Source organism: Equus caballus, unplaced genomic scaffold (assembly GCF_041296265.1).
Source record: "Equus caballus isolate H_3958 breed thoroughbred unplaced genomic scaffold, TB-T2T haplotype1-0000016, whole genome shotgun sequence".
Taxonomy (NCBI): domain Eukaryota; kingdom Metazoa; phylum Chordata; class Mammalia; order Perissodactyla; family Equidae; genus Equus; species Equus caballus.
Genome location: NW_027222391.1, coordinates 8888893 through 8909831, shown reverse-complemented (window position 1 = coordinate 8909831; position 20939 = coordinate 8888893). Strand labels below are relative to the sequence as shown.

Sequence of the window (20939 nt, the reverse complement as noted above, 5' to 3'; positions counted from 1 at the left end):
AAGATTTAGAAGCTGGAAAGCAAAAGGATGACCAGTATCTGACCTGTTATATCTAAAGTGCAGAAAGCTAAGCTGGCAATTGAGGAAGCTTAGAACCAAGTCAAATCATGCTGGAAGAACTCTTCCAATAGCTTGGAGTCACATAACCAAGTACCTCTAGACACTATGGGTGAAACTGAAACAGACGCTTGGCTAAAAATCTGTATAAAAAGCTGTTAGCCCCCACATCCTCTCACTCACATTATAAAGTTGGAAAACTGCTCCACCACTACCTAGTGCAACACTAGAACGTAATGGAGACATGGGACCCAAGGGGCTCTACTTTTGTAGAAATAGGCATGGCGGGGATGTATACGTGGCAAATCTATACATTGAATTGTGAGAAGCCCCTGTCCCTTTGTCCTACTTTCGTTCTGCAAATGCTGGGAGCCCCCAGAGGACTCCTTTCAGAGGAAACAGATCACTGCAAAGAAAATACCTGGAAATACTGACATTTGGGGTTTCTTAAATCAATGTATAATTGAGATCACAGTTTGCCACAGCTTACCAGTTATTAACACTTACACTGGCCAAGAGACCTTCCCAGAAACCGAGAGCCAGGGATCTCTAGTCTTTTGAGTAGAGCTTCTAAATAAAAGGCAGAAATCAAACTAATACGTAGAAAAAATAAGATGACATAGAGTACTCAGTGAACAAAAGAACTCAAATAAAATCATAAAATAAATTCAATTAATCTACAAGAGAGATAAGAACAGATATTAACTAAAACAGGATGTTATAAAAAGAGCACTAGAGGAATAAAAATGTTCTTGAATATTTAAATTATAATCGTAGGAACCATGATGTAGAACAAAAAGGCAACTATGAAAACAGGATGGAAAAGGGAATAAAACTAGAGGTTCACTTTGAGAGAGCAAAAATGCAAATAATAAGAATTCCAAAGGTAAAGAATTTAAAAATGGAGATGGAAGGGGATGAAATATTAGGCATGTTTCCAGGAAATATACAGGAATTGAAAAACTTGCATTTAAGGATTGAAAAACCCCTCAAATGCCCATCCTAACTGATGAAAAGAACTCATACCAAGACATATCATTACTAAATTTTAATACAAGTGCAGTGAAGAGCTCAAAAGTCTCCAGAGAGGTAAAAATAATGCAGATCCAAAATATTTGCAATTGAGGTAGCATTGGAATTCTCAGTAGCAATACTAAATGTTAGAAGACAAATGAGGCATGCCCTCATAATCGTGAGGGAAAATGATTTTCAATTTAGAAGTCCATACTTCGCCAAACTTCCATCAAGTGGGAAGATAAAAATAACATCCTTTTCAGACTGCATATGCAAGTTTGCAAATAAGATTCCTTCCATGCACCTTGTTTAGGAACCTCTAGAAGAATATGCTTCACTAAAATGAGGGAGTGAATCAAGAAACAGGAAGGCTTGGGATCCAGACAACAAGGGATCTGGAGAAGAGGACTGAAGGTGAGGAGCTGTCCCAGTAGAGGTCTGTGCACGGAAGTTGCAGGCAGGTGTTCTGGGTGGAGCAGGACAGAGGCTGCAGGACAGATGGCCTAGGAAGGAGAATTAGTAGAATTCTGAAGTACTCACAATTTCTAGAAGATATTTATCAGGAAGAAATATGTATATGTATAGCAGAGAAGCAAATTAACATCAACCAACTGAAATAAGACAACTAATTCCAGGAAAAATAAAAAAGTTGTGTCTTTAAGGAAATGAAACTACCTGGCTGCTATGACTCAGCTGTCAAAATTTATACTCTCCTAATAATACAAACATTGAATGCTAGTTTGACAAAATCAGTGGAGGTATAATGTTTTTAGGATGATGTGAGAAGTAGTATGTGTTTGTGGTTAGAGGCCAGGAAAATGGAAAGGACCTAAATCCACATCACCAGTAGTCAGACTTGTGCCAGTTATTTCCTTATGGACTCATAAGAATGCTAACTGGCTCTTAGAAGAATACTGATAAGTGACCAGATGACAAACGCAGAACTTTCTTGACCTCAAGGAGCAACAGCAACAGACTGCAACCGTGTTAGATTATAAGCTGTGTAAAGGAAAGGCTCTTTTTTTTCTCTAGTATACATAATCCAGCCCCAGCACAGCACCTTTCTCTAGTATACCATAATCCAGCCCCAGCACAGCACCTGATATCCATGCATGTGAGTCTCACAGACCTCTTGCCCCATCCCCACTCCTGTAGTTCCTCTGCAGGATGTCAGTGGCGATAACTGGCAGTATGGTTTGTCGAGAAGGAAGAAATTTTCCTCCACTTTTTCTAAGTTTTTCTGGCTGGTCTAAGAAACAAATTGACACGAGACAGATCAATAGGAGAAAATAAAATTTAATTTCATACGTATGGAAACCCTAAAGATATAGGGTTCCTTGAAAATCAGGCAATTGAGGTTTTTATGGCATCCTGAGCTAAGAAGTAGGGGAAAGAGTCTGGGATTTCAAAGGGAAGGAAGGAAATTTACAGGAAGAGTGAAAAGAGTAAATATTTGGAAACAAATGTTTGCTGGCAAATCCAGAAACAATGAGATACAGAGAGGCCTTGCTAGATTCATCCCTGTCTACCACATGAATCTAGACCATGTTAACTATAGCTGTCTATGGTGAGGACTCTCTTCTTGGAGCTTATCTTCCATCTAAATTCTTTCAGGCAGTTGGGTCAAAGTCCCTTCCTGAGACTTTTGGGCCTCAAAGAATTTCAGCTCAAGATAGTCAGCACGACAGAGTGTCACATCTTGACGTGACTCCTTCTGAGCCCCTAGAGGTTCTCATTCTCCAAGACTGGTTCTCAGCTAAGTCATGGTCCCCATCCTAGGCCACTGGCTTTGCTGTCACAAAGAGAATAAAACTGGAGGGTAGCAATGTTTGCATGACAAATATTGTGCATAAGTAAAACATATTAATCCATGGCAAATTATTTATTTATTTAATTGATTCTTTTTTCTTTTTTGGTGAGGAAGATTGGCCCTGAGCTAACATCTGTTGCCAATCTTCCTCTTTTTGCTTGAGGAAGATTGTACTTGAGTAACATCTGTAACAATCTTCTTCTATTTTCTATGTGGGCCACTGCCACAGCATGGTTTGATGAGTGGTACATAGGTCTGCGCCTGGGATCTGAACCTGTTAATTCCAGGCCACTGAAGTGGAGAGTTTGAACTGAACTACTATACCATTGGGCAGGCCCAGTGACCAATTGTTTTTAATTTTAAATGTTAATATTAGCAGAGAAATATCTTAGTGAGAGCTTAGTGATATAATTTTTGTCATGCACTGGATTAATGCACATTCATTTAAAAACTATAAGTAATATTTAATGCTATCTTAAATATACGTGCTAAAATGGTAAACAGGGAAAAACATACTAAGCATTCAAAGAAAGTTCTATAGAAAACTGGTACAAATAAATGTACCCATACTGCCATGGCCCAGATTTGTTTCCCAGTCAGGGGACCACACCACTTGTCTGTCACTTGTCATACTATGATGACTGTGTTTTGCTGTGTTGCTGAAAGCTATGCCACTGCTATTTCAAATGCCAGCAGGTTCACCCATGATGGACAGGTTTCAGCAGAGCTTCCAGAGTAAGACACCAGGAAGAAGAACTGGCCCCTGCCATGTCCAAAAAAATTGGCCAGGAAAACCCTATGAATAGCAGTGGAGCATTATCTGATAGAGGGCTGGAAGGTGAGAGGATGGTGCAGAAAGAGTGGGCAGGGATCTGCTCTGCTGGACACAGAGTTGCTGGGAGTTGGAATTGACTTGACAGCACTAACAAAAAAAATGTACCCACAAAGAATCCCTTCTCCTATGTTGTACCACTTTGGGTAACTGTCTTCTTTTTATTTTTGCAAAATACAAGGAGGAAAATTGCCTTAGGAAGTTATTTAAAGCAATAAATTTCTATTAAATTGACAATTACAGAAATATATCTGAAGAAAAATAAGAAGGAAGCATTTTATTGTATCTTCCTAATTTGTTCCAGAGCAATAAGGTGTACAAATGAGACACGGCAGGAAAGCCCAGGGCCTGGTGGGGAGGCAGCTGCAAACATAACTGCAATGGGCTAATGAAAGTTCACGCCTCAGGACAGTTGCTGAGAGCTAACTAAGAATATCAGTGTTCCCACTAACCCCTCCCCCATTCAATGAGGTGGGCACAGTGATGGGCTAGCTCTTCCTATGAGGAGCACAGGCATCTGAGGGTGGGAAACTGCCCATGTTCCACATGACTCGCATTCAGGTGTCTGACTTTGAAGTCTGAGAGCCTGATCCAGAATGCACCCTGTGTGCTGGGGATGATAATAGCGGTGAAGGTGTTGATCGTAATAACTAACACAAGAACTGTAAGCCAGAAGAAAGGTCCAGTCATATTAATGGGCACAAATAAAGAAAATGAGGCACAAAGAGATCAAGTGACTTGCCCAAGGTTGTAAGCTGTTCCGTAGGGGTTAACACTCAATTCATCTGTACTCTTGAACACAGAATACTGCCTCTGATAATGAGTAATGATAACCAAATCCTTGCTCAATGCAGAAAACATTTGTTGTCAAAAAAGTGAAATCAACACCAATCTTGCAAAGGCACCCATAATATCTTTTTGCTGTTGTTCATGTTTTTTGGTTTTTTCCCCCTGAGGATACACACTATTTTAACAAATACAACAAGGACATACAGTGTTGTTTGAGGATAATGTCATGTCATTAATTATCCACAAGGTGGCAGGTGGGTGATGCTGAATTGGTCCCATAGTAACAGCTATTGCAGATCTAGACAGATTTGAAAATAATCCCTTGGGGGTTTTCATTTATTTATAGATTTCTCCTACCTATGGAAACAGATCATCAATCCAAGGCATAAAGGGGAGAAATATAAGTCTCAGATACAATCACAAATGGGTATGAGTTCAGTACCTGAGGTATAAATTGCTTAATGAATCAACAGAGACTCCTAGTGAGACTTGTGCCTTGAGAACACACAGAAGAATGCTACGTGACCAGATGACAAAGGCCGACTTCCTTTACCTCCAGGAGAAAAAGTCACCTTCTCAGAAAATATCTGTTCTAAAAATCCCGTCCCCCAATTGTCTTTTGATTAACTTCTTCCATTCTTTGAAACTGGCACTGACTGAGGAGTTAGAAAACATGCCTAAAGCCATTCAGCCCACATAGAGCAAAGCCAACATTGAAATGTCAGTGAATTTAACTATAAGAATATGGCAGGCCCTATCGGCACTCTGCTTTCCCTTTGAAATTGGTAGATGAATCTATTGGAATACAAAGGATGTTCACTGAGTACACCTTAGGGCTTAGGGAAGACATATTTTTATACAGTAGGTGGGAATCCAACCTGGCACTGGAGAAGCCACCACAATCCCATTTCAAAGACTAAATGTGTTAGACATAGGTGTGTCTTAGCTCTTAACTGAAATAATTAGTATGTTGAAGGGGCAGGATGTTACCCTGTGAGGCCAAACACATCATGCTATACAAGAAGTTCTACACTGACAAGAACACAAATTATACAACCTTAAATTGCAGAAAGAAACCAATTAATTGAAACAAACAATGGTGAACATCTATTATTTGCTGCAAATTACATATATTCGAAACTATAAATGATTATGACATTTTCCTCACATAAGGAAGACTAAGTTAGTAGAAGCAGTGATAGCAGTTATTGTTGTCATAATTAATTGTAACTAACACATTGAGAGCTTATTATTTGCTGGGTCCCATGCTGAGTACACTTATCAGACTATCAGACAAACGTGTTCATGCTAAATTAATAAATTAGTCCCAAGTAGCGGTCCTAAGGATACCATGCAATCCTAGTATCTCTACCTTGTTCATTTACTGGCCTGCTCTCCAAGACAACTCTCTTCTCCTCTCAAATCTTTAACAAGTCCTCCTTGCTCTTCACAAACAGAAACTCTGCTTGATTCTAATTGCACTGAGAAAACAGACTCCATCAGAAGAGAACTTACTTGTGTCACATATGCTCTATTCCATCTCCCACAGCAGTCAATGAACTTGCTGATGCTCACAGAAATGCTCCAGCTCTCCTATTCTACACTGGTTTCTATGTTCTCTGTTTCTTCATCATCAAAGCAATCTTAGTATTGAATAATTTCCTTGAACACATAAACATTTGTAATATCTCACAACAACAAAAAATGTATCGATATCAATTGACATCAGTATGTCTTTCTAGCTATTGCTCCATTTCTCTGGTATCATTTACCCCCCCAAAAAAAGATAAAACTATGTTTTTACTTTCCTCATCTTGTCCATTTTCTATCCTTTGATATACTACCCTTTTTCCTCTCTGAGCATGACTCCACTGAAATTGCTCTTATTATTAATTATTATTATTAATTGAACTTAGTAGGTCACAGATGATCTCCACATTGCCAAATACAATGGGCAACTCTTGGGTGTGTAATTCAACTGGAACGTGCGCCTGTTGCAGTTGATGATACTCTTCATCTTTCTTGACTTGTGTCTGAGATATTACTTCTGCTTATTCCATCAGACCCTCTCTCTTTTCTCACTTGCTTCCCAACTGAACACAGCTGCCTCAGGTCTCAGTGTCAAACCTTTTCTCTTATTTAAGTGATCTCAACTAATCCCATGTTTTTAAATACCCATTCCTTTCTGGAGGCTACCAAATTTAAGCCTTCAGGCCAGAATTCTATTCTGAATTTCAACTGACTTGACATATCTAAGAGGCATTTCAAAATTGTTTCTACAACAACTGGATTCTTGATTTCTCCTACTAAAACCTGCCACTCTAGAGGTTTTCAAAATCTCAGTAAATGGAAATTCAATGTTTCATTCACTGGAGCCCAAATCACTGAGTTATCCTTCATTCCACATTCTCTCCTTACAGACATCCTTTCCTGAGTTAAAGTCTGTTTTGTCACCCTCCTACTAAATGCATCTTTGTCCCTCATCTTTGAAACCTACTAAATTGTCTTCCTGCTTCCAACCAAGATCCCTGCTCCATTCTCCATGTTATAGACATATCAATCACTTTAAAAATGTACATCTCAGGGCCGGCCCCATGGCTGAGTGGTGAAGTTGGCACACTCTACTGCAGTAGTTGGGGTTCGTCAGTCTGATCCTGGTAAGGACCTATACACCACTCATCAAGCCATGCTGTGGTGGCATCCCACATAGAACAACTAAAAAGACTTACAACTAAGATGTACAACTATGGACTGGGGCTTTGGGGAGAAAAAAAAGAGGAAGATTGGTGACAATGTTAGCTCAGGGATAATCTCCCTCACAAAAAAAAAAAAAAAAAAGGAAAGAATTAGTACCCTAAAAAAATAATGTACATCTCATCAAGTCACATCTCTACAAAAAATTCTTCAAGAGCTGTCCATCTTATTCAGAACAAAACCAATAATTTATCAAAGTACTGTTGTTGAATTACACAGAGCTAAGAAATGGAAACTTCCTGACCACAAACTTCATGTAGCCTTGTATGCTGGTATTACACTCTCACAGAAAGAGGGAAAATAGTGCCCTTTGATGTGAAATGCTAGAGTCTATTCCCTTCGATTAGGTGTGTAATGTTTGGGAAGTCATAATTCATAGTCAGTTTAATTAAATTCATTGAGTATTTATTGTGGCCTAGTATTTGATGTCCCCATTTTAAGCTCAAGGACTGTGAAGATGATGATAGAGCTGAGTCCACTGAGGCAAATACAAGAAAATACATGATCAAAATTGTGTGATTGCCTTCTTTGCCGCTTGTGAATTGCTATTGTTTTTCTTTTTGATACAAAAATGTTCACAGAAATTTTGGCACCAAGAGGTGTTAGCTTTGGAGGATTTTTTGGTTTGTTTATCCATGATTGAGATTTGAAGTCAACCTGGTTCAAAATAAAGGGTTGCTGTGAGCTCTATTATCTGTTCCCTTTTTTTCCTAGAAACAAGAGCTAAGACAAGATGAATTATTAACTAATTTGATAAGAAATTATTTTTGAAGATTGGCCAAAATTGTCTGCATAAACAATGGAACTTCTTTTGTTCTCTCCCCTAAGGAACAAGTTTCCAGACAGGAGAAATCCTCTTTATTGGCAATTGCAAGTATCTTTGATAGCTGACTGAATACAGTCTTGTGAACATGACACCCAGAGCTGTTCTCAGGAAGACTATTTTCACAGTGTTGAATCCCTAGGCATCACTTGTGGATACTTTCTGAGCAGATGAGCATCATGAAAATAATTTTTTAAATGCCCCCATGACGTCCTTGTTTCTGAGGCTGTAGATGAGAGGATTGAGCATGGGTGTGAAGACGGCATAGAAGGCTGACACCACCTTGTCCTGTTCAGGGGTGTGGAATGACTGGGGCAGCACGTAAGTGTAGAAGGCAGCCCCATAGAAAATGCTGACTACAGTCAAGTGGGAAGAACAAGTGGTAAAGACCTTTTTTCGACCTGCGGGAGAGTGCATTGGTGGACCATTAACAAGATGAGAGAGTAGGAAGTTGAGATAATAGAGATGGGGATGAGCAACACGAGTACACAGTAGATGTACATCAGGGTTTCATACAAGGATGTGTCAGCACAGGCCAGTCTGAGAACTGCAGGGATCTCACAGAAGAAGTGGTTGATACTGCAGGAGCCACAGTAGGGGACATTCATTGTAATAGGGGTGAGCAGGAAGCCATCCAGTGACCCACCAAACCAGGCACCAGAAGCCAGGAGAAGACAAACCCTGTGGTTCATCAGGACTGGGTACCTAAGAGGGTTACAGACAGCCATGTAGCAGTCATAGGCCATGAGGTCCAAGAGGAAGAACTCTGAGCCAATCATGGTCAAGTAGAGGAAGATCTGGATGCCACAGGCCACAAAGGAAATGGTCTTCTCTTTAGAAACCATGTCAACCAGCAGCTTTGGGAAAGTGGTACAAATGAAAAAGGTGTCCATGATGGACAGCTGGCTGAGCAGAAAGTACATGGGAGTGTGGAGGCGGGTGTCCACCTGAATCAAGACTATCATGACCAAATTTGCAGTTACAGCCACCATGAAAATAGCAAAAATAACAGCAAAGATAATCCCTGTAGCTTCACTGTTCACCAGAAGCCCCAGGAGGATAAAGTCAGAGGATGCAGTACCGTTCTTCATTGACATTGCCTATGGCAGCTCCAGGGGAGCAGGAAGGCACAAAGACTAGGAAGGAAATGGAGAGAAAACACTTTCTTTATGAGGGAAACTCACAACCAGAGGGTACTGGTAAGGATGAAATTTTCCAAGGCAGAATGCTAGAGGAAAACAGGGAGAACACATCATGAGTCACTAACTGTGTCCCTATTTCTCCTCATTGATGAAGAGAACTTTCTATATTTTTTTCCGTTTGCACTGCAATATATGGGTTATGCTAATTGCATAAGAAACTTGGTGTTTGTGATACCTGGAATACATATCTGTCCTATTCATTCTGTATTTCTGGCTTCCAGAACACTGTGTAGTTCATAGTAGGGCCAAATAAATACTGATTGGAGAAAAGGACAAGTAATTTATTGATTATTTGAATGGCTAAAAGTGAGTAAAAAGATAACGTAGCAAATGACTAACGGAAAGAAAAAAAAAAACACACCCCTTGTGCATCTGCTCTTTTCTCAATACTTCACTTCTGACATTTCTTGTTATCAAATGTGTGAGGATTTCTCTCCTATACTAAACAATTCTACAACTCTCCAGACTACTGCTCAGCATCCAACAATTTAATTATGTCTCACTGTGTACGTGCAAATAGTGTCAAAACTCACAGATTGAGGGCTCAGTTCCAGAAGACTACCCCCACCCTTGAGATGCTAATGGTAATTCCAAGTTGTTACCTGTGCTTCTGACCTATTGGTTACAAATCAGAGGTTGCCATGCCCCCAGTTTTGGTTTCAATTTTGTAGAGCTACTCACAAAACTCAATAAAACATCCCAATTACTAGATTAATAGTTTATTATAAAAGAATAAAACCCACGAACAACCAGTTGGAAGATGCACAGGGCAAGGTATGTGGGAAGGAGCATGGGACTTCCTTGACCTCTCTGGAAATGTCACACTGTGCACCTCCAATTGTTCACCAGTTCAGAAGTTCTCCAAACCTTAGTTTAGCCTTCATTAAATACTATGATTAATTAATTCATTTGTCATTGGTTGCTAATTGAACTTCTAGTTTCTCTCCCCTCCTTGAGGTCAAGGGTGAGGGATGCTGGGGATTGGGGGTAGAGGTGGGAGTAAAAGTTCCAAACATCTAATCAGATGGGTGGTCCTCATGAGCAACCAGCCCCTATCCTTAAGTGCTTTCCAAAAGTCACCTAATTAACATAAACTCAAGTGTGGTTAGAAAGAGCTTTTTATGAATAAGAAAAGACATCTTTATGGCTCTTTTAATTTAGATAATTCCAAGGGTTTTAGGAGGTCTGTGCCAGAAAGGGGGACAAAGACCAAATATGTATTTCTAATTATACATCACAATATCAAAAGGATTAGGACATTTGTTGGGGCCTCACGAATGAAGTGCTCTAGCTGTCATATTTCACCTGACTTATTCCAGTAGCTTTCCCACTGTCTCCCTGTTCTCTCCCTTGTATGCTTTTAGTCTGATCTCAGCAGAGCAAAGTGATCTTGAGAAACCCACATCAGAACAGATCACTCTCTACTATGGCACCTCATCGCCCACTCCAGGCCCATCATGTTGTGACCCTTTTCCACTCTGAAATTGTCTCCTGCCTCCCCCAGTGTGTTTACCCTGGTGCTGCAGCTCCCCGGCCTTCTTGCCGATCCTTGTCCCAACTCCGAGGGAGTCCCCAGCCCATGGCATTTGCCTCTGCTGTACCCAGGCCTGGGTCTCCTCCCTAAATCTGTGTGGTTGTCCTTCATGTCTTTCAGGGCTTTGTTCAAAACCCTCCTTTCAGAGGGGCCTATTCTGGTAAGACTTGATGACTTTTTTTTTCATATTTCTTAATACCATCTGACATGCGATATATTCATTTCATTTTTTCTTGTCTCCTGCACCTACAAAGAAAGCTCCATACAAGCAAGGATGTTTGCCTATTTTAATACTGTGTGCTCCCAGAATATGAAAGAATGTGTGATACATGGTAAATATTGTCAAATACTTAAATGAATAATTAAATACATATAGGTAAAGAAAAATAAACTGTTTATTTTTTCTGCATTTAAACATGGTATACTGATAGAAAAATTCCTTTAAAATACTCTGGGTGTGTTCTCTAAATGTGCTAAAGGGAAATACTTTTTTAAAGACCAGGTCCTTGTGCTATTCTTCAATCCAAAGTAAAATTTTCATAAAATAAGATCTATTCATATTTTCTAATAAGAAACAGTTCTAGGAAACAGAAATAAATCACGAGTCTCTAAGATCAAACAGCAATACAAATTCCACATTAACTCATTGAGGTTTCACATACACAAATCTGAGACAATCACTCTGTGACTTAAAATCAACACACTATTTCAGAGTCAGATGTCAGCACAATTTACAGTAAACAAGGGTCTCACCACTTTTACTCTCTTCTGAATCTGTGCTTACTGCAACAGCTGCTCATTCGTTAGGCCCAAATTGCTGTGTAGAAGATCACTATAGCTTCAGATGTTATGATCTATCTGGAGATTGCATTGTGGATGCCAACAATATAGTGTGAACTTACCCTATGTTAAATAGATGAACGGACAGAAAATCTTTACACATGGTTTTTCTCAGCCACAAGTTTCCATTTGGTTTCTATTATGAGAAAAATTATGTCTTCAAACATGCCACTATTAATTTGATATTGTACTAAATTCAGTAAAGTGGTAATAGATTTACTTTAGTGTTAATTAAGCCAACTGCAGTAGGCAGAATAATGCCCCTCCACCACCTGCAAAGATCCCCATGTCCTAATCCTCAGAACCTGTAAATATGGTCCCTTACTTGATGAAGGGACTCCGTAGATGCGATTAAGTTAAGGATGGTGAAATAAGGAGAGCATCCTAAAATGTGCTTTGGCGCCAATGTAATCATTAAGACCCTTGTAAGAGGGAGGCAGGAATCAGAGGAGGAGATGTGACATTAAAAACAAAGGTCAATTATTCAGATGCTGGCTTTGAAGATGAAGGGGATCATGAAGCAAGTAATGTGAGTGGGATCTAGAAATCGAAATAGGGTAGAAAACAGATTATCCCCTCAGGTCTTCAGAAAGGAGTGTAGCCCTCCTGATACCTTTATTTCAGCCTAACATGACTTATCTGGATTTGTGACTTCCAAAACTGTAAGATAAAACATTTGTGTCATTTTAAGCCAGTGAGTTTGTGGTAGGTTGATACAGTAGCCACAGAAAACCAATAGGCAAATGAATATTTTTATCAGCTTTTAAATGTAAACATAATTGAGACAAGTTGCTAATAAGAAATTAGTCAGCATCCATGCAGTTCTTGCTGTGTGCCATGCATTATTCCACATGATGCAGGGTTTTGATGTTGGCTCTTTTCACTGCACTTCTATTGGGTCAATTACTGAAATTATCACTATCTCAAATTTGGAGAAACTGAGGAACAGAGAGGGCAAGTGGTAGAGCTAGGTTCAGGCTCAAAGACTCAGACTTTGCTTCCCATGCTCTCTACTACTACACACAATTGATCCCTAAATGCACAATATCCTTTTAAGCATCAGATAAGCTTACAGTGAGCTAATATGAGTGAAATGAATACCGGCTGTGAGGTCACAATCAAATTCAAGAAACATTGGAATTTCTGATCAAAATATGTCAACAGATTTATAAAGTAAAAACATAAAGTTAATTATTTCCAGAAACCCCAAATGGTCTCTAACTCCTTGGCAACTTCCAGTGAACATGTGTTGACTGCAGATGCCTGGCTTCATATTGAGGTCCGCAAAAAATTAAAAAATCATCACCAAATGTACTCCAAGAAGGATCCTCCAAACACAAACCTCACTGCTGATCATCCAGTGCCAACGGCGACTTCTTATCTCCAAGCAGACGTAATAATGCCTCCTCCAACAGGCCTGCTCCCAGTCCTTCACCAGCACCACCACCTGTATATAAGCAGACCCATTCCCTTTCGGGGATCCTGGTTTGAAGGAAATCCTCTGTAATGTGTGTCAGGGGAACTGGCAGAGTTTACTCAAGAATAAATGATGGAAAATATGAATTTTTAAAACCTAATATACCAGAAAAGTAAAATATTTTTTTTAGCAAAGAGAGGAGGAATACATACAAAAAATGCCCAGAAATGGTTGAGACACACACATTGGTGTAAACAACTCTAATTTGCTAGTGTAAGTTTCCAAGACCTCTAAAGTCACCCCAAGTTCTAAGGTGTCACTTTACCCTTGCTCCTCTGGCAGTTTAATGTGATCCTTACATAGAATCTGGGCCTCAACAGCCTGGGTGAAATTCCAGGGATTGTCACTTACTACCCATAGGACACTGAGCAAGTCACTCATCAAGTCCCTTATGAGCAAATGGACATCAGAGCAGCCCCTGACTTCAGAGTGTTAATTGAGGATTCCGTGCAAGGCCCTCATAATAATATCTGATACCTAAAGTACTGTTACAAAAATTTTGAGTATAGTATTTAGGATCTCCCCTTATTCACAATAAACATCTCTCCACTTTCAGTAATAGTGGAAAGAGAACAGGCTCCAAAATGAGAAAAAGTTATTAATTTCTGAATTTGAAAAAATGGCCAGTATATATAACTTTGTTTTAGTTAATTTAATCCTTTCAAGACTACTTACCCAATATATAAAGAAGACATTACAGGAAAAATTATTATAATTTATAATTTTTAGGTTATATTCTAAGATTCTAAAAGCTTTCCTTGTCATTTTAAAAATTGGCATTGGCTCAGTTCTCTTTCTTGAGACTGAGACTACTGAATACAGACACAAAAGATGTTGTGATTTTGTACAGAAAAACACTCAAAGATAAAGACGTTTCATGATCTTTCAAATTTGAAATGACTCTTATTTGCAGGCAGACTGACTTGGGTCAAAGCTGTACTACTCTCTCTCATAGAAGTTCCCACACCTTATCCAGGGAGGTGAGGAAGCAGATGTCTCTAGTGCAGCTTCACCAGCTCTGCAGAAGCTGAGGTCGAGAAACGCAGATTTAACTGTGTTCAGACATGTCTCCTGATTTCATCTCCCTAAGGCTGTTGGCCACTCATTAAAGTGACTGCTTATTGCATTTAAACACTATGGAAATTCAGGAAAAAATAATTTTGCTAATGTCAACTGATATAAGAAGTTCTAAGACTCACTCTGACACCTAAGTTTTCAGTCAGTATGGAAGAAAGCATCTCTTTGTCCCCACAGGTGAGCAAATACCTACCTATGCCTCCTACCTTCTGTTTGCTCAAAAGCAAACAGGTGTGTATGGCGAATCTAGAAAAAGCCAATGACGCTTCTTTGCAGGTGCCAGAATTTTAAATTACTTAAGTAGAAATAACATTAGAATTGATGAAGCTGGAAAGAACTTAAGTATGGTTCTTTTGATTCTAGCTTCACCCTTGACATGTAATTCTGTGTGAGTTTGTAAAAGTCATCTAATTTCTTTGACTTTCAGTTTCCACTGCAACTCTTAAAACCTGAGTTTCTCAGAAAAAGAGAAAAAAAAACAGAATTATATAACCATTAACATTTGTATATTCGAGTGCTAAGTTTTCCAAAATGAAATGGCATTCATTCACTCATTTAACGAATAATTTTTAAAAACATATTTCTATATCAGGAAAATTTCTTGGTGCTTAGGATGCATCAGGGAACAAAGTCCAGATCCCTGGCCTTGCTTACATGATAAGCAAAATATAATATAATTGACTAAGCTTAAAAATCTAATTAAAGAAAATGAAGTAAAGCAATACGGGTTGGTCAGAGTTGATGCTGCAGATATGTATCACTTTCATATTTGCAGTTAGTTGTGTAAACCAAAGTAATGTAGCAGAACCTGAAACCTTAACTTTTCTCTTGAACCTTGAATCTCTGGGGTTTTGAAGGAAGAGTACTCACTGGGATGTTGTTAATGTGTGACAGACCATGGTAGGTGTGCAGGTTTAATAAGATCTATTCCCAACACAGTGTCATCTGAAAAAAAATTCAAAAATGCTTCTGGTTTTAGCTAATTGTATCTTTATTAATACCCCTGTTGTTTTAGTTAAATAATCTCTCAATGCCACGAAATTAATCATCATTACAGTTCTTCTGCCTCATGTAAATCACTTGTGTACAGAGTCAGGATCTGATATTTCAAGCATTTCGCATTCACATTGTTATCAGATTTCACTTACCAGGACTTCACTTTGTGCAAAGTGAGTCTAACTTGTCAGGGATGTACCTTCTAAGTGACAGAGTCTGAATTCTCTACTCCACGGCAAATAATCCTCTCAATATTTTCATTTTCTCCATCACTCCTTCATGTCTGAAACCTTACTGGGAATTCAATGAAGCATTTAATAAACTAAGTAGACTTTATATTATCAACTACTACATTTTTATATTATGTAAATATACTTGTTAAAATTTATTGTATAAATAAAATAAATATGTATAAGCAAGGGTTCAGTTAATTTTATGTCCATATCCCTCACCTATAGCAAAACCCCACAGGAGTCTGAGTGCCCTTCAACAAGGATAATAGGGTTCTTGGTAGACCAGACTAGCTGGCATATAGCAGAAAATGAACAGGGATTTATCAATGTGTTACTCCCACGATGAATTTTTCCCCCAGGTCACTATCATGACTAAGACGCAGCACATTGTGCCATGCTCTTCTCTCTTAATTAATAGGAAGATTTGGCACAAAAAACACAATGCCAGAAGTCAAAAGATATGGTTCTGAGTCCCCCATCCCCCTATAGCTTGGGAGAGGTTATACCTTGCTCTGAACATCAGCTTCTTCATCTCCCATGAGGTTGATTCCTTCTCTAAAAACTTGGTAGGACTTTGTGATGATCAGAACGAAAATCACATAATGTAGTTGAATATGTTTTGAACAATGGGGACTGTTTTCGCTTCATCTTTTCTCCATAATCTGGAACAGTACCTGACATCTTGTGTGTATACAATTGGCATTTTTGAAAAATTTTAAATTATCACAACTTTCATTCTCAAGTTAATATATTTTTAATAAAGAGGAAAATCTTGGGACCATAAATTATCTTACATAATAATTTGGTACAATGACTGGAGAAAAATCCTTGCTTATCCCTCATAAGATAGGATTGGTCTTGTGAGTGAGGAGAGAGGACATCCACAATATATATGATGTAACTTAAAAAAAAAGTTTACTTATATTAAAGAATAGCATACAACAGAAAAATGCAAGTATCAGAAGTGACAAGACCAATAAGTTATCACAAAGTGAACACATCCATGCAACCACCATTGAGATGGAGTACAGACTCTTAGCATCACAGAAGTTCCCTCTTCCCCTGCCCCGATCTAGTGACTGATTCCTATGAAATTTCTAGGAAGTCATCTAAATGCACCTCCCTTACCTGCTGTTTTCAGATAATTTTGAACTATTTATTAAGTTAAATGTTCTTGTTAAGTATGCAAAGGATTCATCTTGGAAATGTAAGAACAAAAGCCCTGTTAGATATTAATATATAGCAACCCAGGTCCAGGTAGGACTCTGAGGAAATGAGAAAGAAGGCACAAATAGAGGGGAAATGAGAATTATGATGTGAAAGATTTTTTGGAGGGAAAGACCAGTAGAGATGATAACCAAAGGCAGGAAACAGAAAGCAGAGTCTCAAGAGAATTAAAAGGAAATGGTACTGAGTTAAAATAACATTGAGGATATGTTGTAAATGAATCCCGGTCGGTTTCTCCACTTGAAGAGATTTATCTATCCAAGTCATTCTTCCATCTCTTTTCTGTTTGGTTGATTTCAGGATAAGATCAATTTATTTGGAAACTTCCAAGTCAAAACTAATCTTGTGAAAAGATATTGATGAGAATATGTTTAACTTACATCAACATCTATGGAGGAAACATTTTTCCCTCTATGTGGAAACTAAAATAACATAGGGCTGAGTAATCTTTTCTTACACTTTGCCAACTATGAAACCACCGAAAAATGTGTCCAACATTTTGTAAGCCTTCTATTGATAGAGAAAATAAACACCAGCTGAATCAAAATATTTTTTTAATTTGTCATATTTTATGATCTTACATTCATTTGAAAGTTAAAATTGGATAAATGGATAGAAGAAGCTCAGTAAGTGTGCTCTTTGTTTAGTTAATGTTCTATTGAAGACCCGCATCTATCAAAACACCACACTTAACCAAAAGCTAATTAAAAGAAGAAATATTTGTCTACCAGTATACCAGCTGGAGAGACTGAGAATGGGAGCATTGACCAAGACAGCTGTGTTAGCTAATGTAACGTCTTGATTTGTTTATTCCATGTTTATCTATGCCATATTATTAAGGCATGGATAAAATGTTAGAAAGATTATAGCAATGTTACTACCTTAGTGATAGAAATCAATTTTTAATTGATCCATAAATGTTTATTGATTTCCAGGCACATATTAGACACTATGGGGAAAAAGCCATAATAATTACCCATAGTGGTTAGAGAACACAAACATTCATAAAAGGTGACTAAGAATATAGAAACCAAAATACAACTGAATTGTCTGTATAAAAGGTTCCTAAGTAAAGCTGCTACATTATTATCATTAGAAAATATTTAATTTGTACTGACTGTTTGACATTAAATTATCAAGGACATAGTGACTGCTACTTGAAATTTCTTTATTTTTATTGCTCTAACATTGGTTTATAAGGTTACATAAATTTCAGGTGTACATCATTATATTTTGATTCCTGTGTAGATTACATCATGTTCACCACCCAAAGACTAATTACAATCCATCCCCACACACATGTGCCTATTGACACCTTTCACCTCCTTCCCCTTCAAAAGTTGGTCAGCAGTACAGACACAAAAGACACATGAACACCTGTAACATATAAAAACATTGATTCAGAACTCTTCAAAGAGATATTTGGTCTGCCTGATTTAGTGTTACTTGAAGAGAATGCTCCCTGGGAAATGTTTTTTGGTGAATCCAGACAAGCAAGTTGGCTAATTCTGAGATGCTTTCTACCTTTTGCTATAGTTCATAAATGATGCTTGCAATGGGATGATTTTGGCTGTTGATAATTCAGGATTGTTAAAGTGACACTGGATATTTTTCAGAATCAAGAATGCATATTCTGGAATGACGGTGTGACATTGGCCGCAGTACCCGGGATGTTTGGGCCCTGCCTCCTTTAGTATTTCCTGGACACATCTCCCACTCTGAATCTCTTGGAGGAAGTGCATCTCCTCAGCACTTTCCTTACAGCTGTGGCTACATCTTTATTCCTCAAGCTATAGATGAGTGGGTTGAGCATGGGGGTGAGGATGGTGTAGAAGGCGGACACAACCTTGTCTTTCTCTGGTGTGTGGTAGGAATGGGGCAGCAAATTGGTGTAGAAGGCTGCTCCATAGAAAGTGCTCACTACCATAATATGGGAGGAACAGGTGGCAAAGGCTTTATGCTGGCCCTCCGTAGACTTCATCCAATGGACAGTGAGCAGGATACGGGTATATGAGACAAAGATGGTGGATATAGGGATGAGTAGCATCACTACACAGCAGGCATACATCAGGGTCTCATAGAGTGACGTGTCGACACATGACAGCTTCAGCACTGCTGGCATCTCACAGAAAAAGTGATTGATCTTTCTGGACCCACAGTAGGGGAATCTCATGGTGAAGGGGGTCAGCATGAATCCATCCAAGGAGCCACCAATCCAGGAGCTCACCACCATGAACAAGAAAATTCTGTGGTTCATAAGGAGAGTATAGCAGACTGGGTTACATACAGCCACATACCGGTCATAGGCCATGAGGCCTAGCAGGAAAAATTCCCCTCCCATCAGGGTCCGGTAGAGGAATATCTGAAGAGCACAACCCAGAAAAGAGATAGTCTTTTCTTTGGACAGAAGGTCTTGCAGCATCTTGGGGACAGTGATACAGATGTAGACTGTGTCCATGATGGACAGCTGGCTGAGCAAGAAGTACACGGGCGTGTGGAGGTGAGAGTCCATGTGGATGAGCAGCATCCTGACCACATTGGCCATTACAGCCACCAAAATGATGGAGAAGACCACTGCAAAGATAAGCTCAGGGAACGTGGGTTGGGTGATGAGACCCAAGATGATGAAGTCAGTGGCGTTCTGGAGAATGGCCTCCATGCCCATGTCACATGGTAGCTCCTAGGGCCCCAGAGGCAAAATGTTGATGGGTTAATTAATAATCTGCTACTTAGGGAGAACCCACCATGAATAGTATGTCAGAAGCAGCGTGGGATAAAAAAGAACACAGACTTCAGAATCATATCGAATCCTGGTTTCAATATTAATGGTCTATGTGACATTGGACAGATTAATTTATAGACAAACTCAGTTTCATCATCTATGAAAGGTTAACATAGGTCTATATCCCTCTAGGATTAATGTGAGAGGTAAATGTAACAGCTCATGCAGTACCACATTTAGAGTTTGTCCCATTTTTATTTTGAAGCATCTTCTATACACCTTCTATAATATTACCACTTTAGACGGAGTATTTCCTGAGGTTGGTAACTGTGCCTTCCTCTCTATATTGCCTTGTAATCAATATTCATAGCTTGATTGGATTTAAATTGTTCTCAGTCATTAAGATAATTACAATGTTAAGGTCGTACATACACATACATTTGTGATTTCATAAATTGATAGGAAATAGACATGGAGCAAATAAAGCTAGACAAATTTAATCTTTTTGGCTGCTGTTATTAAATATCTTTGTGAATGTTTGGAATATCAAGGATTACTAGCTAGTACTACTAACTTAACTTGAGGGTCAGGGTCCACTGAGCTATGGTCAGAAGAGCTGCCAAAGAAGTTCATGTTTTAGGCATGGGTTACTTTACCCAGTTTGGTTTCTTTGTTCTCACAGGATAATTCAGGGTGATAAATATTGAATGAGGACCACCATAAATTTTATTCTACAAGCAGGCCTTTGGGTTTATCATCATGGTAGTCTTTCTAGTTGACATCATGGAGTGGGCTAAAATTTTATGTCTTAATACTAGCTGTTATTATCCCAGTGTGGCCTAAATTTCTCTTAAATTGTTCAGCCAAAAGGTTAACAGAGTTTCTGTGATAGGGTGGCATTCTGAACTTATGAAAATGTTACAATATCCTAGGAATTCATTGCTATGCAGTTTTTTTTTCATACCTTAGCATTTTTTCCACCACATTACTGATCCTTCACATTTATGAGTAAAGACAACTCCAAATGGGAAAAAATTCCTGAATTTACAGATAAGAAGTATCAAAACTCCCTTAAACTAAATGCAAACAGTTCTCATACATTTTATTCTTTTTATATTTTTTGAGGAAGATTAGCCCTGAGCTAACATCTGCCGCTAATTCTCCTCTTTTTTGTTGCTGAGGAAGGCTGGCCCTGAGCTAACATCTGTGCCCATCTTGCTCCACTTTATATGTTGGACTCCTGCCACAGCATGGCTTGCCAAGTGGTGCCATGCCTGCACCCGGGAACTGAACCAGTGAACCCGGGGCCACCAAAGTGGAACGTGCACACTTAACAACTGTGCCACCTGGTCAGCCCACATTTTATTCTTGATGAATGTAAACGTGCATCATTTGGATATTTTCAGGGGTGTTGAGGCATGAGTTTATTGTTACCATTATTATTATATTGTAACATATCCCTTCAGATTTCAGTGACAGAATTACTGAAGAAGTATATTTCTGTAAAATGTATCAGCCACCAAAATCATAACTATACCTAGAATTTTTGGTT

General features: G+C 38.8%; 1 protein-coding gene and 1 pseudogene across 1 annotated transcript; both read right to left on the bottom strand.

Moving 5' to 3' along the window:
- Positions 1 to 8217: 8217 nt before the first annotated feature.
- On the bottom strand, positions 8218 to 9176 carry LOC138922899 (olfactory receptor 2T11-like; annotated as a pseudogene).
- A 9179-nt stretch (positions 9177 to 18355) lies between these two features.
- LOC138922865 (olfactory receptor 2T2-like) lies at positions 18356 to 19330 on the bottom strand. Its single transcript, XM_070259317.1, has one exon. The coding sequence runs from the start codon at positions 19328 to 19330 to the stop codon at positions 18356 to 18358; it is 975 nt and encodes a 324-aa protein (XP_070115418.1).
- Positions 19331 to 20939: the final 1609 nt, after the last annotated feature.